General features: G+C 40.8%; 1 protein-coding gene across 1 annotated transcript in view; it reads right to left on the reverse strand.

Moving 5' to 3' along the window:
* The window catches only part of COX16 (cytochrome c oxidase assembly factor COX16), a 33727-nt gene extending 19645 nt beyond the window's left edge, over nucleotides 1-14082 (reverse strand). The window contains 3 exon segments of the mRNA XM_060294959.1: nucleotides 6791-6862; nucleotides 13830-14016; nucleotides 14018-14082. Coding sequence (XP_060150942.1) covers nucleotides 6791-6862; nucleotides 13830-14016; nucleotides 14018-14082 — 324 coding nt within the window.
* Nucleotides 14083-19214: the final 5132 nt, after the last annotated feature.

The raw sequence follows: 19214 nt of genomic DNA on the forward strand, positions 1-19214 counted from the left end.
TGCCAAAGCAGAGTGTCTCATCCTGTTCTTTGTCTTGAATTCCTTTCAGGGTGTATGGTAAGGTCAGTGATTGTAGTGGCTAATTACCTGATTCCTATGAGGCAGGAGACAGATGGGCCCCAGGCTGAGCAGCTCGAGACTGTCCCGTTGGGGGACAGAAGCAAGGAGGAGCCGAGCCCTGCCCAGGTAAAAGATAAAGAGACCACGTATTTCTCATTCTCGAGGTCAAGGAGACCTTCCTGACTATGCATGTGCAGAAAGGCTCCTCGGGGGTCAAAAAGGGAGGGGGCGTCACCCCACAGTAAGTGATGTCAGCCTACCCATAGCCCTCTTCGCTAGAATCCGTCTTGGCTAAGAGATGCGTGTGCACACAGGGGAGGACCCTGACATAAACAAATATGGACTCAGAGCCAGGCAAAGGCAAGATGACTGGCCAGAGGAAACCCAGAAGAAATGCCCCGTGTAAGTGATTCCAACTACCACGAGGGCGCGACTCTTTCTCTGAGTCCACCTGTGTTAAGTTTTTTCACACATACTCTTTTTCCTCCTAATAAACACTTTATTTGTTTCACTACTTTCCACCTCTTTGTGGAAATTCACTTCTACAAACCCGACTGGCCACTGGCCTAGTGGCTAGGATTCACCACTCTCACTGCCACAGCCTGAGTTCAGTCTCTGGCCAGGGAACCGAAATCCTGCTTCAAGCCACTGCAGTCCAAGGCCACCCAAGATCACCTACAGAACTGGACGGAGGACGACATTCTTTGTTTTAAAGCAGCAGTGCAGAATGTGAAGGGAAGCAGAATATGACACCCCAAAATATGCCTCTTTGGCATAAAGATTATCTTGAGCTGATTGTTTTTAGGAAACACCAGACGCGCAAGCTCTGAAAACCAGTACAAGTTACACTTTTGTGAGGGACACATACATTTACAAAGGAAATCTCCATTTATAAGTATCTCCCTTTTAGTACCAGGAAGAGAAGGATGATTCTAAATCACAAGAAACTTCTACCAGTCGAGAAGGTACCCACTTCAATCTGTGTAACAACCTTACCCTTTTACTGTGCTTTTCCCAGTAACCTCTCATAACTGCCCTCCCCCTCCAACATCCTTCTTCTGTCTTAAGATAGTATTTAAGGTGGTGGTAGGGAAAGTTTTACTCACTTTTCCTGGGTATCTCCCATGTATACAAGAGGTATACATGTTATTAAACTTCTGTTTGTTTTTCTCTTATTAATCTGTATTTTATTACAGAAGGATCTCAGACAAGAATGTAGAAGGGTAAAGGGAAAATTATTTTTTCTTCCCTACAACTGATTCAGTCACTCTGAAAAACAGTTTGGAAATTATCAAATGAAGGTGATAATCCAGCAATGCCTTTTTTGCACACATGCAGCAAGAAAAATATACAAGAATGTTCACAGCAACATTATTTTCAGTAACCAAAACTGCCAAGCAACTCAAATGTCTAAGAGTAAAATGGATAAATAAATTATGGTATAATTAGTGGAATACCATACAGCAATGAAAAAATCATGGGGTCAGCAACTATGGTCCATGGACCAAATCTAGTCTAATATCCATTTTTGTCAGTAAAGTTTTATTTGAACACAGCCATGCTCATTTGTTTTTGTCCATGGCTGCTTTTATGATACAACACCAGATTTCAATAGTTGTGGAAGAGTGTAGCTCACAAAGCCTAAAACACTTACTACCTGGCTCCTTACAGGAAAAGCTTGCTGACCCTGAATTTAGAGCTAAAATAGAGATGAATTTCACATACATAATACTGGGGGGAGGAAAAGGCAATCAACACAATGATAAGGCAACCTACTGAATGAAAGAAAATAAGTGCAAATCATATAACTCATAAAACGTTAATATCCAAAATATATAAAGAACTCATACAACTCAGTAGCACCCCCTCCAAAAAAAAAATCTGCTTAAAAAATGGGCAGAGGATCAGAACATTTTTCCAAAGACAACATACAGATGACCAACAGGTACATGAAAAGATGCTCAACATGACTAATCATCAGGAAAATGCAAATCAAAACCACAATGAGATATCACCTCATACTTGTTGGAATGGCTATTATCAAAAGGACAAGAAATGACAACTGATGGAGAGGATGTGGAAAAAGGGAGTCCTTGTGCACTGTTGGTGGGAATATAAATTTGTACAGCTATTGTGGAAAACACTATGGAGATTCCTGCAAAAAATGGAAAATAGAGCTACCATATGGCCCAGGAATTTCACCTCTGGGTATTTATCTGAAGGAAATGAAATCACTATCTTGAAGAGGTATCTGCACCCCATGTTCACTACAGCATTGTTCATAATAGCCAAGACATGGAAACAACTTAAGTTGTTTAAAAGGGAAAAAATTAAACAAGCACTATTTCTTTACAAACTACAACAGTCAAGCAAAGGTTTAAAAAAAAAGACTGTTAATGCTCAGGATTACAGTGCACTTAATTGTACACTTAAATCATATTACTTGGAATGATGCAAAAGCAGATAATCCATTACTGTGGAGCCACAGTTGTTAGCATTAGGAGTCAGGAGAAAACAAGAGCAACAGCCATAATGAAGGCAGATGAGCTATGTCACGTCTATTTCACACTAATTGAAAGCTATTGCTTTCAGCTTATTTGTTTAAGCCCGCCTCATGGGTTCTGTACTTTCCTTTCAACCTTCCATATCCACAACTGAAGAGCAGGAATTTTTACATCCTGGGACACTGGATTTTCAGTCCTAAAATCAGGACAGCTCCAGGCAACCTAAAATGGCTGGTCACTCTGAATCAATACAGTCTTTTTCCACCCTCCTCAAAACTTCTCAGCTGTACTTATCCTTGATCTTTCTTAACTGAATTTGTCCTCTCAACCACAGTCTTGACCCCCAGCCCTTGACCTCAGCAATCTTTCCCTCGACTCCTCCTTAATCTCAACCTCTCAACCCTTGTAAGAGCTGTCAGCCTCAACCAACCTTACCTTCTCAATTCCTCTCAAATTTAATCCACCTTACCCTCTCAACTTTATTTGAACTCAACCTCACCTAAACACTGACTCTTGACTTCACCTGAGTCTGACTTCTCAACATCAACCAACCTGGACATCTCAGTCTCAGTAGGTCTTGTTCTCTGATCCTTCTCACCTCAACTTTGTCCTCTCAGCCTCCTTCCATAGACCTTGACCAATCTCATCCTCTTAATTTCAATCAGCCTCATTTCTCCCACCTTTGTTCTCTTTACTTCGACCCCCTCGTCTAGACCTCTTCTGTTATTGCAATCTCCCTCACTCTCTCTTGCTACGAAAATTTACCCAGTCCTCAAAAGCAAAGCCTCAAGTCATCTGATATTTATTCAGATTTTAATATTATATCACTATCAATTTGCTGCTAAAAATTTTTCTGGAACCCGTTCATTTCTATCTTCATTGCAAATGTTTTATTTCAGATTCCATTATTGTTCATCTATACTCTACTGCCAAAGTGTCTTAACAGGTCTCTGCATCTCCACTTGAAACAATCTCCTCCCTCCTATCTTGCTCCCCCAATCTCCCCTCTATGTTAGCCACTCTATGTTATATAATACTAATCATTTCCATCATTTAGCTAACTCTTACTCATTCTTAACCTTAATTCAAAGGTTGATACCTCTAGCAGACCTTCTCTGATACCCCTTTGCCAAGTCTAAACCGTATGCTTCTCCTTGAAGTTCTAGTAATGTTTTATGCAGAGTTCTAATACAGCATTTCACTGGGCATTGTTATATTGTATGTTTGGATACATTTTTATATTAGATGTCTCCCAGCCTTGATGATGCTATAAACTTTATAAGAACCAGTTTCTTGAATCTTTATCTGTAGGATCTAACATATGATAAACACATGACAAATATTCAATTATTTTTCAAATATGTACATGCCATCCCATTTCTAAAAGTCAGATTATTATAACTTTCATCTTAAAGCAAAAGGGAAAAAATTCCTTAATAAAATAATTGGAATGCTAACAGAAACTTTAAAACTCAGTTATAAATGCTCTATTCCCTCATAGAAAGTATATATTCCTTTTAAATTTACTATTTTTTCTAATACCTACTGTCTTTAAGACTAGCTAGGGCTTCCCCAGTGGTGCAGTGGTTGGGGGTCCGCCTGCCGGTGCAGGGGACGCGGGTTCGTGCCCCGGTCCGGGGGGATCCCACATGCCGCGGAGCGGCTGGGTGCATGAGCCATGGCCGCTGGGCCTTTGCGTCCGGAGCCTGTGCTCCACGGCGGGAGGGGCCGCAGCGGTGAGAGGCCCGCGTACCGCAAAAAATAATAATAAGAAGAAGACTAGCTAGCGTTGGTATTTCTCTTAAACCATAAAATTAACTGAAAAAATTGAATAGGCCTTTAATGCTCTCCCACCAACGTTACTGAGGTCTGCTAATGAAATACACCTGACCCTTGAAAACACGAGTTTGAACCTCGAGGGTCCACTTATACAAGGATTTTCCTCAATAAATAACAGTTGGCCCACCATGCCATATCTGCGAGTTCTGCATCCGTGGATTCAACCAACCGCAGATCGTGTAGTACTGTAGTATTTATTGAAAAAAATCTGGGTATCAGTGGACCAGCACAGTTCAAACCCCTGTTGTTCAAGGGTCACCCGTACTCAGGAAAAAACCCTCAAATATCAGAGGTGTGCCACAAACAAAAGCTACATACTTCTGAATGAATGAACCAGAATTGGTCTGTAACAACAGACCTGAATTTGACAGTAATTGTGTAATCATAGAGGTGGGAATCCTAGTTCTAGCGCTAAACAGCCACATGGCCTTAAGCAAGTTACTTAAGCTCTCTGAGACTCAGATTCCTCACCTGTAAAAATAAAGACAGTCATATATCTACACAGGAACCACTACAGTCCTACCACAAATACATACGCGTTAAAAGGATCGCTATGAAAAGACAGGTATCACTATAATGAAAGATAATTTTCCTTTCTTTTAGTATTAGTTACTAAAGATACCCATCAATATAACTTATAATTTACTGGTATTAATACAAAATAGCTAATTTACAATTAGAATAATAAAACGGAGTGAAATTATTGTCCCCTGTTCTTTAGTCCCTTCTAGATCCTAAAAATGGCTACACCAGAGCATATGTTATGGGAAAAAGCTAACAGAACTGCAAAGTTTCTAGTGAGTGAGGAGAAAGATAACTAAATTCTATACATTTCATGATTCACTTCCATGTGATCATTAATGTTATTTTAAAGAGTAAGAAAGAGCCCAAAGATCATATATCAGCCTTGAAAAGCAAGATAAAACTCAGACTGCTTAGTATATTGAGTATACATGATATCATCTCACACCTGTCAGGATGGCTACCATCAAAATAACACAACAAATGTTGGTGAGGATGTGGAGAAAAGGGAACCCCCCTACACGGTTGGTGGGAATGTAAATCGGTGCAACCACTGTGGAAAACAGTATGGAGGGCTCTCAAAAAACTAAAAATAGAACTACAGTATGACCCCAAAATTCCACTCCTGTGTATATATCAAAAAAAACCCCAAAAACACTGATTCAAAAAGATACATGCACCCCAATGTTCATAGCAGCATCACTTACAGTTGCCAAGATATGGGAGCAACCTAAGTGTCCATCAACAGATGAATGGATAAAGAAGATGTGTGTCAGACCTACTAGAGCATGGACTTGAGGATCTGGGGAGGGGAGAGGGTAAGCTGTGACAAAGTGAGAGAGTGGCATGGACATATATACACTACCAAACGTAAAATAGATAGCTAGTGGGAAGCAGCCGCACAGGGAGATCAGCTCGGTGCTTTGTGACCACCTAGAGGGGTGGGATAGGGAGGGTGGGAGGGAGACGCAAGAGGGAGGAGATATGGGGATATGTGTATATGTATAGATGATTCACTTTGTTACACAGCAGAAACTAACACACCATTGTAAAGCAATTATACTCCAATAAAGATCTTAAAAAAAAAACCATAATTTGCAAAAAAAAAAAATGCGTGTGTGTCTGTGTGTGTGTGTATATAGATATATATATATACACACACACACACACACGTATGTTTTACTTAGCCATAAAAAAAAGAATGAAATTTTGCCATTTGCAGCAACATGGATGGACTTGGAGGGCATTATGCTAAGTGAAATAAATCAGAGAAAGATAAATACTGTATGATAACGTATATGTGGATTCTAAAAAATATCACAAACTAGTGAATACAACAAAAAAGGAAGCAGACTCACAATATAAAAAACAAACTAGAGGTTACCAGTGGGGAGGGGGGAGGGGCAACAGGGGTGAAGGCATGGGCAGTACACACTGTTGGGTGTAAGACAGGCTCAAGGATATAATGTGCGACATAGGGAATATAGCCAATATTTTGTAATAACTGTAAATGGAAAGTAACCTTTAGAAATTGTATAAAAAAATTTTTTTAAAGAGTCCAAAGATCATATATCAGTCTTTTTGTTTAAACAGCTGTTTGTATTATTTTTATTATATTTAGTTAGTTATTTTATTTTTTGGCATCACCATGCAGCATGTGGGATCTTAGTTCCCTGACCAGGGATCGAACCCATGTCCCCTGCATTGGAAGAGCAGAGTCTTAACCACTGCACCACCAGGGAAGTCCCCATGTATCAGTCATAAAAAACAAGATAAAACTCAAGACAGCTTAGTTTACTGAATATTCATGTCTCATAAACCAGAACATACATGTACACATGTCAAACACCAATGACAGTTCTTACTTTAATCTTTACAGCATCATAACGGATTTGTGAAAACTCACGAAGACCAAAAGAACCTCCAACAATCAGCAACTGAAACAAGACAGGGAAACGATTAAACAAAATAGAAGGGCAGAATTCAGTCTATCTATACATTACTTATCTGAACACCAACCGTGGCAGATTATACAAAATCTTATAGATTATTTTCCCTGGTGAGTTACCATTCATCTTCTCAGAGTAGATATAGTACACACTATCACTGGGAAACATTTTAGCACATGAGCAAATACCAAAATCATTACCCCCACCTGTACTTGACCTTATTTAAATATCACCATCAGAAGCATTATATTAGTTGATTCTTACAAAAGACCTATGAGCTAGGGGAAAAAATATACACTTAATAGATGAGGAAATAAAAGTACAGTGAACTAAATGACTTGCCCATGATTGTAATGGGTAAATCCAGGAATAAAATCCTGGCCTTGCTTCTTCAAGACTAGAATTCTTTCAATTTTATGATTTTGCAAAATAGGCCAATTAGAGAGCATTTTTCTCCATTTTCTAACCAAGTGATAAAACAATCTCATGAAGTATGTTTCCCTTCTCAGTATGTGGTACACCTTAAAAGAGCCCATGAATGGCCATTGCTGCTTTAGCATCTCCTCCGATAATCTAACGGGCTTCACTCTCATCCTCAAGCTGTAAGTTTAGCAATTTGGAAAAAAATTAAGTTTGATCCCTACCATCAATATTTTAATATTACCAATTAAAGTAATACAAACAGATAAAAACACTGTAAAATATAAAATTCTATAATTTTGAAGTTGGAATACCAACAAAACCTTGAGGCTATGAATTTAAAAACCCAATAAACCTGACCACATAAAAATTTAGTCTCTTATCTGCAAATAAATAAAACAAAAATGACATCAAATCAAAAGACAAGAAACCAGGAAAAATATCTGTTATATATAACCAGCTAATACTTCCAATGTCAATATGTAATCATTCTTTGTATAAGTAAAGTAACTTTTTTGTCTCTTGGTTTCAATGAAAATGGGACACGCTGGGACCTGGGACCTGGGACCCTTTGCTGCAGTGCTTGCACCTGGACAAACTTCTCCTCCAGCAACAAAATGCAAAGAAAGTATTAGGGACTAAAAATTACTGCAAGCATGCACAGTTGGGACAAATTATGCACAACAAGATACAAAAAGACCAAAAACCCAACTGCCACTTCTGAAGAGCTGGGAGCAAAAACACGGTGTCAGGAGTAAAAGCAGGGTACTGCACATGCCCCCTACACTCAACACCACACAGGGGTGGGCAGACCACCTAAGCCACCCCTTTAGCCCCACCCATGGACACATCCCTACGCTCTCCCCATATAAGGAATCAGCTGGCCCCCACCCTAGGGGTTCAAGCGAGCGAGGGAACCTGTTACCTGTTTTCGCTCCCCCCTGCTAATAAAGTCTTGCCTGAATTTCTTGTCTGGCCTCTTATCAATATCTGTTGATTAAGGAAGGCCAAGAACCCTGGTTGGTGACCAAAAAAACACACCTGTGATTTTCCTAACTCCTCTCAGCCTCCCTTTATTCATTCTTCCTCACCTTCCCATCTCAAATTGTTGGAGTATTTCAAAAGGCTCAGTCTTCACACCTTTTTTACCTATTCACAACCAAAACAGTCCCTAGGTGATGCCATCCAGTTCCACGGATTTAAATAGCTTCTATAACCTAACAACTTCCACATGTACATTTTCAGTGGGAAACATCCCACTGAAGTGAAGACCTGCCCTCCTACCTGACATCTCCACTTGAAAGTTTAACAGGTATATATAAATTAACATGAAAAAATTCTTGATTTTTTACCCCAACACTCTTTCTGCCCCAATCTGCTGCTAATCAATCTTCCACATCCCAATTAAGTCAAATACTTTCATCCAATTACTCAAGCCAGCTTCTCTGGAGTCATCTTTAGCTCCTCTAATTCCTATCTCACATCTAATCCATCACTGAGTTCTGTCAAAATATTTCTTAAATCTGACAATTTCGGACTATATCTTCTTCTAATATTCTAGTCTAGGCCCCCATCATCTCTTTTCTGCACAACTGCCATCGCAATACCCACGTGTTACATAATAAAGAATTTGTCTGGTCTTGGTCCTGGGTTCTTGGGAGGGAGCTACTCACTTGGAATTTCCTGAGTGACAGGAGCATCTTTATTATTGGGACCACATCTGAGTTTATACCAATGAGGTGACTCATTGTGGGTCCCTACATAATCACAGCATAGAGGTTGACCATGCTGGAATGATCAACCATGTGACTAGAGGGTGGGGGCCTTGAGCCATGTGATAGCAACCTGATCTCCTGACCTCCAAGGAGGAAAGAGTGGGGCTGGAGATTGAGTTCAGTCACACAGCCAATGATCCAATCAACCATAGATGATGAAAATCCCAATGAAAACCTCTTGATGAGCTTCCTGGTTGGTGAACACATCAGTGTGCTGAGATGGTGGCATACCCTGATTCCACAGGGAGAAAACAGGGAAACTCTGCCTTTGGGACATTCCCCAGACCTTGCCCTAAGGGTCTCTTCTTTCAACTGTTCCTAATTCATAACCTTTATGATAAAACAATAATCCTAAGTATAGTGCTTTCCTGAGTTCTGTGAGTCATTCTACTGAATTATTGAACCTGAGGGGCTATTAGGAACCACTGAATTTGTAACCAGTTGATCAGAAGCACAGGTGGCCTAATATCGCACAGCTTTCAGCTGGTGTCTGATGAGGGGAGTTTTATGGAGAACTGTGCACTTAATCTATGAAGTCTGTACTAACGCTACATAGTTAGTGTCAACATGGCACTGTACTACCGACCACTCATTACCATGGTATCTACACTCCTAGCTAAATATCTTCATTTCTGCACTAGATCCCAACCATCTTATATACTGAAGGGCAGTGATTCATCAAAAATCTTGCTCACCACACTGCATGATTCATCATAAAAAATGCTATCATTTCTCCCATCTTATTACCAGATTTCTCTAGACCTTACTTCCCCATGTTCTTAGCCCGTTTCTTTGTTCTCACCTGCAGTAAAATTTCTCAAACAAGTCGTCTGTGCTTGCTGCTCTTTCCACTTTCTCTCAGATCCATTCCAACCATCACTGACATCATGTTACTAAATGCAACGTTTAGCTCTCTGTTCTCATCTTATTTCATGAGCAACATTGGACACCGTTGATCACATTTTCCTTCTCTTCCCTTAAACCTGGTTTTCCTTTTACCTCACTGAGAACCCTTCTCAGTCTCCTGTATTGGTCCCTCCTGTACACCCCAACCCTCTGAACTTGGAGTACCCCCAGGGCACAGTGTTTGATCTACTCTACCTACATTAACTTCTATCCACAAGCTTAATGCAAGCATGGTGACCGCTGCTAAAGTAGAAGACCTAAAGAGAATATAAAGTTTCCTAACATATTATACAGAATGTCCAAGATAAAATAAACATTCACTTGTTACAAGAATCAGGAAACAGCAACTTGAATTAGGAAAGACTATCAAGTGACATTAGCAAAGATTTTAAAGGAACCATCATAAAAGTGCCTCAAAGAGCAATAAACAAGTGAAAAATTAGAAAATTTCAGCAAAGACAAAAAAAAAAAAACAACAAAAAAGGTGACATCAGTGAAACAGAGTAAGAATCTCCAAAAACCCTCTCCATTAAAGCAATGAGAACACTGGCAAAAGTTGTCAAATCTACTTTTTCAGAACTTTGGAAATTAAAAAAGGCCTGCAGTGATGTTGGGAACATTTATGTAAGGAGAATGACTGAATCTCGGTTAAAGCAGAAAGCTTGGTGGCATTTTTAGCCTACCTGTTCCCACGACTCGACCCACACTCCTTGGTAAACATGAAAAGCAGCAGTCTAAAATCATGATATAAAGCAGTAACCGCTGGAAGGAGCATAATGGGGTGGAGCTCCTTGAAGTCTTATTCCCTGAGAATTTTCATTATTTGACCAGTCTGGTGGTTCCCTGGAAGACCCACTCGCAAGGCTGTCTTTAGTTTTCCTGACTTGGAGCTCAACTAGTGCAAACAGACTTCTCCCCGGAAGTGTTTGCTGAAAAAATTCAGAGGCCATTGTTTAACATCATACTGCCTGAGGTGGTAGAAAACAGGGCAAGGAATAGTCTAACCAAAAAACTCAAAGGAAAATATGAGGCATAAGGTGTCCATAGCGGACTCTGAAAAGCTCAAACATATTCCTGACACTCTGGAAGGACATGCACATGAGCAGAACTGTCCACGTGCCCAGAGCAGCGCGTAAGCTCAGGAGAGATCTGAGAAGGCCCTAAACACTCACCTGTGGCTAACCTTGAGGCTCTGAGCAAGCAAGAAGTAACAGCTTAAGGCGAAGTGTAACCTGCCTGGGTACTGAAGGCATACCCAATCAAGCACACAGAGCCCCTTGACAAACACTGGGAAACTTACTGCTTCCAGGTGTTTAAGAAAACCTCTGCCCAATAAAAACAAAAACAGCCCCATTTAAAAATGGGCAAAGGACTTGAATAGACATTTCCCCAAAGAAGATATACAGATAAACAATAATCCACTGTATGAACGAATGTCCTGCATCATTAGTCATTAGGGAAATGCAAATCAAAACCACAGTGAGATACCACTTCACACCCACTAGTAAGGGTTTAATTTTAAAAAAAAGTGGACAATGAAAACTGTTGGCAAGAATGGAAAAATCAGAAGCCTCATATATTGCTGGTGGGAACGTAAAATGACGTAGTTTTTGGGAAATAGCTTGGCAGTTCCTCAAAATGTTAAACATGGAGTTACCATATGACCCAGCATTTCTACTACTAGGTATTTACTCAAGAGAAATGAAAACACATCCATACAAAAATCCGTACATGAATGTTCATAGCAGCATCATTCATAATAGCCAAGAAATGAAAACAACCTAAATGTTCATCAATGAAAAATAAATATTCCAACTGATGGAATATTAGCCATTAAAAGGAATGAAGTTTTGATACGTTACATGAATGAACCCTGAAAACATTATGCTAAGTGAACAAAGTCAGTCACAAAAGACCATAAGTTATATTATCTATGAAATCTATAGACAGAAGTAGATTAGTGGTTAACCAGGATGGGAGAAGGGTAGAGGACAACACGAAGTGGCCACTAGTGAGTATGGTGTTTCTCTTAGGGTGATGAAAATGTTCTAAAATTAGACTGTGGTGATAGCTGCATAACACTGAATAAACTAAAAACAACTGAACAGAAAACATTAAATGGGCTCATTTTTTAGAATGTAGAAACCAGTAGTCACTGGTCAGATTAGAAAGGTAAATTCTGCTGACTAAATGCACAGTGTGGAAACTGAAACAACAAATATATTCTCTTTTTCAAGTGGTTTGGGAGAGCAGGGAAGGACAGTATTATTGGCCTATACCTGGTACTCTAAGTCCTCTTCTGTATGTTGCTGAATAAAGATTCTTATGAAGCAAGCATTAACATTTATCTAAGAGAGGAAATAATTTCAACTTGAAGTATAGTAGTATACTATAGTAATTACGGAATATTTGACTGATACATGATGAAGACGATGTATCTTTTGAGGTCTTTCTAGTAGTGTTGGGTTTTAGAGTACTGAATTCAACATTTTCCTCTACAAAAGTAGTTATATGTCTAGGACCCATATTTTGAAACAGCACAGACCTAGGTCCAGTATAGTACAGGTCCAATATAGACACAGAGACCAGTATAGAGAAATACACTTGGGAAGAAGTCTACTGTGGTAGTCTCCACTCCATGAAATAAAACAAATGAGGGAAACCTTAGAAGGTACTTTAATACTACTGGTTTTAAGAGCTTAGCTTTGATGATTTTGAAAGATAAGAAACAAAATCAAACTGTCTTCCAGTGGGACATGCAGGTGACCTCAAGGTAATGACTACAATCACAGTATTTTTGAATGGATCTCTATTTTGTGGCAGGGGAATATACAGGGAGGATAGTTTTTACACATTCCCCATCAGCTACATTGTCTTACAGCTTTCTTTAAACTTTTAGAAAGAAAGATAAAAAGGAGTTTCCGAAGATGAGCAAGAAATCCGCATTCATCAAAGATGAGTAAAAAAACTCATTACTTTTCTAAGGTCACTTCTTTCCTTTAGTCCTGCTTAAATGCAAAAGCTAGTAACTTCACCTGTACCAAATCCATACCAAAGTAATAAACTATTTAAAAGAAAGTGGACTTTGTCCACATGCTTTTCATTTAAATTGTTTGATTTACTATGACATCAAGGCTTGCTGAAGCAAAGTAACTTGCCAAGGTCAAACTGAAAAGAAACGGAGTGGTATCGCTGGATTCCCACTCCGGCTGGTGTTGTGTTAAGCCAACAACAATCTAAATTTCAAGACGAACGCAACCTACTGTGAACTCCGCGTAGGAACAGATGCAAAGAAACAGACACCAAAACTACTTTCAACGTGCTTTAAAAATATCAACTATAATTCAGCGACCACCTTTTGAGGGCTGCTACAACGTGCTTCATTCAATTCACAAGGATTTATTTAACTCATCACAACCCTGGAAGAATTAAGCCAGTTCACAAACTAATAAGCTGACACCTGAAGATGCCCGAAATTATACAGTTAAATTAAGTAAATACAACTAGTTCCAATGCTGCAGAGTGTCGTCAAGCTGTAGCTGGGGGCGGGCGGGCGCGGAGCGGGGTAGGATGGAAGGTTAGTAATCACCCAGACTTGGGTTAACATCTGGTTCTCACATCACTCCAGAAGCACATCCAGGTAACTACCAAAGAGGTAAAAGGGGGACTCGAGATCCCACTACCAGCGCGGGGAGAGACTAGGAGACTAGGACCGCCTAAACGCCAGCCCCTTCCTAGCCCAGACTGCGGCTCCCGGTCGCACGCGCTACACTTTCACAGAACTCTCCTTCCAGCCAGACTTGTGGTCCCACCGCTTCCGGAATCCCTCCCCCACTTTTTCTCACGGCGCTCACCAACATGGGAACTCCGTAGCGAAGAGTCTTATTCTTGCGCAGGGCGCGCATCACCGCGGGGGCGAACATGACTGAACTCTCCGACCCGCTTGGATGCCCAGCCAAAGAGGCCAGCGTGGCCTTCCGAATCTCAGTGGCTCTGGGTCCCTCCCGAGGAGTACGTCCTTTACTAACCTCCTTTCCTTTGCCTCCCAGTGCAGGGCCCTTCCAGATAGGTCTCCGCCAGGCAAAAGCAATCGATCCGTAGTAACATACTCACGCTTCCCCCCGGAAATTCGAGCGTCAGAGGTTTGGTCCGGCAAGCCGGTTTGCAATCGGGACTTAGGGACTTACGTCGTGTGTGTAGTAACCGTCAAAGGATATAGAAACCTGTACCTCCTGTGTTGTGGGTCTCTTCTTAGAACACTCCCTGGCACATAAAATCCGCTCAATAAAATCTGTTTAAAAAAAGTTACTTTGAAGCCAGTACTTTAGCCTCTATAGTTACGTGTGGGATGGGTAGTTTACCAGCTTAAAAAAGATGGGGGGAAAAAGTGCTGTGAAAGTTTAGGTTTAACGTTAATTGGTGTAGTGTCTTGCTATCCGTGAATTTTTAATGTTAGTGCTTTTATTGCCAGGTTGCGTGTAATCTTCAGTCATTTATGAATGTCTAGTTTCCACTCATTCATCAACCATCCAGCACACATTTCTGTGGGACACAGAGAAGAAGAGATATGATCCCTGCCTTAAAGAGACTGGCAATCTACTGGGCACACGAATGAACCATAGGTAGCTTGGGAAACAGACCTCCCCGCAATGTGTGCCATTTGCCAGGATGAGTCAGAGGAAGCCTCAACTGTCAAGTGTTTGAGGTTACATAATAGTATAGAGTGCAGGTGACATGACTCACATTTCCCATGCTATCCCTGAAATCTTTCCATCTATCCCTGCCTCTTTATTGCCACTGAAATATTCCTGGTTTAATCCCTTATCATCTTTCCATCTATTAAATTCACCCCTAAGTGTCTGTAGAAAAGAAATTCCTGATCTCCTTCCTGCCTTTAGGCTGATCTAGTTAACACTCATATCTAGACCCCAAAACAACAACAGAAACAAACAAAAAACCTTAATTATAGGGACTTCCCCGGCAGACCAGTGGTTAAGACTCTGCACTTCCAATGCAGAGGGTGCTGGTTCTATCCCTGGTGGGGGGAACTGAGATCCCACATGCCATGGGTGCGGCCAAAAAACTTAAAAAACAAAAACAAAACCTTAATTATGAACTCAAGTCTATCTCCCACACTGCTGACAGTTATCTAAGAGACATAGATAATGATGAGATTCTCCTCTTTTTTTCTGCCTACAATAGTCACTCCAATTTTCTTAGCAAGTAATTGAAGGGCGTTTGTAATATGACTTTGGCCTGCCTTTACGGCAACTGTTCTTCATTCACTCCATGCTCCATCCTGGAGGAGATATTAACTCCCTGAGTATTGCATGAACTTCCACATCTTCCAGATGCAGCTTTAGGTTCTTGAAGCCTCCCTTACTCCACAGGCAATGTAAATTATTTCCTCTTCAGAGCTCCACTAGGCTTTGACTAAAATATATCACAGAGCTCTATCACACTGTATTGTCGGTTTTGGTGTACAAAGTCATTGTAAGTCCAAACAGTATATAAGAAAGATGAAAAAAAGGAGAGTGGAAAGAATAGTTCAGGGTTTGAATTTGAACTTTGGGGTTTTGTTTTGGGTTCTGGGGCTGAGCAAATGTATCAACACCCTCCCCCAGAGCATCACCTGAACTGAACCAGGAAGATTTTAAAGAGATCAGGGTAAGGTTTATTAAAGTAAGACTGCTAATCCCTTCTCTTACCCCTATTTCTCCAATCTTCCCCAACCCCAATCTCTCCAAAAAAGAGACACCTTGCAAACCTGGGGACTGGAGCAGTAAGAAAGGTGGGAAGACTTAGCCTGAGAGGTTAAGTCACACTACATAGTTGCTGGGAGAAAATTATTTAGATTCATGGGAAAGAGTCTGGAGCAGTTGTAGAATACAGGAGAATTTAGGATTGCAGAGATGGTCTTGTGAACAGGGTTGGTAAGGTTTATGAATAGTCTCCTTCAGTGCTGTGATTCCTTTGTATTTTATTTTGAATTGTTTGGCTTACACTTTTTGTTGTATGTTTGTTTGTTTAACTTATCTCTGTGCAGAGACAGAAACATATAGGGCCATAGGATTTATTAGAGAATGTATTGTGAAGTGTGCAAGAATTTGTATATGGCATTGCCTCTCGCCTTATTCACTTCTTTTGATACTTCAGAACTCATACAGCATCCAGGTTAGTCAAGTGTATTAATTCTCCAACTTTTCCTCATATCTTAAATGCCGAGGGAACTGTTCTAAAAGTCCAGACCTTTTCCTACCTTTTCACTACATAAAATGTCACCTTATGGATCTGACTCCAATAAAGGCTGGCACTCAACGAATAGTTAATAATGGATTAAACCATATACATATATTCTAGGTAATGCCATAGCTAATAATCTGTTACCCTTATCAGATAAAGCATATATTCAATTTAAGTGAATATAGGTCTTCAGTCTTCCATTTATTCCATCATCCAAATAAGCCCTTATTAAGAACCTTGAAATGATCTCAAAGGAGCAACTAAATAGTAGGTATTACAAGTATGCTGGAAAGTTTTCATGAGATAAAATTGGGGGCAGTGTGGCATTTAAGCACTTAAGAAATGTTTTGCCGAAAGCCTGCTTTCAGTTTTAAGGTTCGTTGGATTCGCTGGCAAAATTACCACTCATTTGACACAAATAAACAGCTTTAATCCACTCTTTAATGAAAGCTGATTTAACTTAATTTTAATATACAATCATTAGAAGGAAAGGAATAAGAATATTAGAGAAATACAATAGGGCATATGCATCACTGGATTGGGCCAACACCTACTTCCAGATCCAAACAGAAGCTGGGAGGTTCTGAGTAACAGCAATCTGGACCCCCAGTAGGGAAGGGTCCCGGGTGGTGCGTCCACCCCACGGGTGAGACTTTAGATTAGAGTTCTGGGGGCTTCCGTTTGTAATTCCAGGCCACAAACTGATATCAGTTTGCGTGCAAAAATGCAGCTCGGGGGCTTCCTTGGTGGCGCGGTGGTTGAGAGTCTGCCTGCCAATGCAGGGGACACGGGTTCGTGCCCCGGTCCGGGAAGATCCCACATGCCGCGGAGGGGCTAGGCCCGTGAGCCATGGCCGCTGAGCCTGCGCATCCGGAGCCTGTGCTCCGCAGCGGGAGAGGCCACAACAGTGAGAGGCCCGCGTACCGAAAAAAAAAAAAAAAAAATTGCAGCTCGGGATTCACTTTAACAATGCTGTTGATTTCACCATGTGAGTCACAAGATTTTCCAGACTCCAGGGGACTGGCCAGGTCCTCAGGGCTCAAGACATTGCAAGACCCACTCCCTTTCTTATTGTAAGCACCATTTGACTTGCTAGCAGTAATTGTTAGGTGTGCAAGCAGGTGTGCAGTCCAGGCAAGGTCACAGGTCGCTCAGAGGCCTGCTTCTGCCTCTGAAGGCTGAACAAGATTATTTTACTAGTTTTCCCAACAACAAATAACATGTATCCTCACCTTAAGCATCACTACTGTATACCTCACTTTACCTATTTGTTAAATCAAAGTGATATTTGTTGTCACTTTTACAATTCTCACAAAAAACACAAAATAGCTCATCAGTATGGCTTCTGTTGCTTTCCCATAAATATGACTCAAATCTCAACTGTGTGTTTCTAGTGTTAATAAACAGAAAAATAGTTGACCCAGCCATCTTAACTGTCACGCTTCCACGTGGCAGTTTATAAAAATTTACATCCAGAAAACAAGGCATCTCCACCGTCCATGCCAGTCCCTCAGCACTAGTATGTTCTTGATATCTAGCCAAGTTACATAATCCTCCAGTATCTGCTCTACCATCACTTAACTCATGCAAGTATATGGCAGTGTTGTTATCAAAATCACCAATTCAAGGGGCTTCCCTGGTGGTGCAATGGTTGAGAGTCCGCCTGCCGATGCAGCGGACGCGTGTTCGTGCCCCGGTCTGGGAAGATCCCACATGCCGTGGAGCCGCTAGGCCCATGAGCCATGGCCGCTGAGCCTGCGCGTCTGGAGCCTGTGCTCCGCAACGGGAGAGGCCACAACAGCGAGAGGCCCGCGTACCGCAAAAAAAACAAACAAAAAAAATCACCAATCTTGAGAGCTTTAATACCAAAGTTAGGTTTTAGAACTATGGCCAAATTTAATGGCTATGGTACAGAAAGATTACTTCATGAATCATCTGGTTTCATAATTGACATCTAGTATATAATTTAATTCACTAAAAATCTTAAAATTTTGGAAGAGCATGATTCCAGACTCATTTTACAGGTGCACAAATTGAGGCTCAGAAAGGTTAAGAAGCTTGCACAACAGTTCACATCTGTACTATTTGTGAACTAGTACAAATGCCCCAACTTGAACTAAACTTCCTATAACATTTCACAATACTATCTCCTTCTTGAACTTCTCTCCTCCCATGGCTTCCATGAATGTTTGGCTCCCATGGATCCTCTCCAACTTTGAGACTTCCTTTTGTCTTCTGCAGCCTTATAAACCTTCAACTGGGGTCTTTAGCTCTCTTCCATTTTTTTTATTTGTCCCAGTGACTCTCAAACTGTAGTGTGCACAGGATCCCCTGGAGACTTTATCAAAACACAGATTGCTGTGTTCCATCCCCAAGATTTCTGATTCAGTAGATCTGGAATGGGACCTGAAAAACTGGGTTTTCTAACAAGCATCCAGATGCTGCTGGTGGTGGTGGTGGTCCAGGGACTACACTATGAGAACTATTGCTGTATCCTCTTTTGCTAGGTAAACTCAACTTTCACCTTGGCTTCAAATTTTATCACAGTGTGGATGACTTCCGGTACATTTTCAGTAACCTAAATGGTTTTCTAACACCTCAAAGTCAACATTCCACAAAGATCTCCTTCCGGACGGGGTAGGGAGTCTTTCCCTCCATTCTATCTAACTTCTATGGCTAGAACTAGAGAGTTGGCTACTCAGTTTCCAATTCAGTCCAATTTCAAACCACTTAAAATTAGTACTTTACATTATTCAACTAGGAAATTCACTGTTTTGCCCTTTATTGTATATTTCTCCTATGGTAGTGATCATTAACATCTAGTTTTAGAATAATTCATGTTTTGTCCTATTATTTTTTAAGTATTTAAATATTTATTTATCTGTGCTGGGTCTTAGTTGTGGCATGTGAGATATGCGTTGTGGCGTGCAGGGCTCTTAGTTGCAGCATGCAGGATCTAGTTCCGTTATCAAGGATTGAACCCAGGCCCCCTGCAT

Source organism: Globicephala melas, chromosome 2 (genome assembly GCF_963455315.2).
Source record: "Globicephala melas chromosome 2, mGloMel1.2, whole genome shotgun sequence".
In the NCBI taxonomy this organism is placed as follows: domain Eukaryota; kingdom Metazoa; phylum Chordata; class Mammalia; order Artiodactyla; family Delphinidae; genus Globicephala; species Globicephala melas.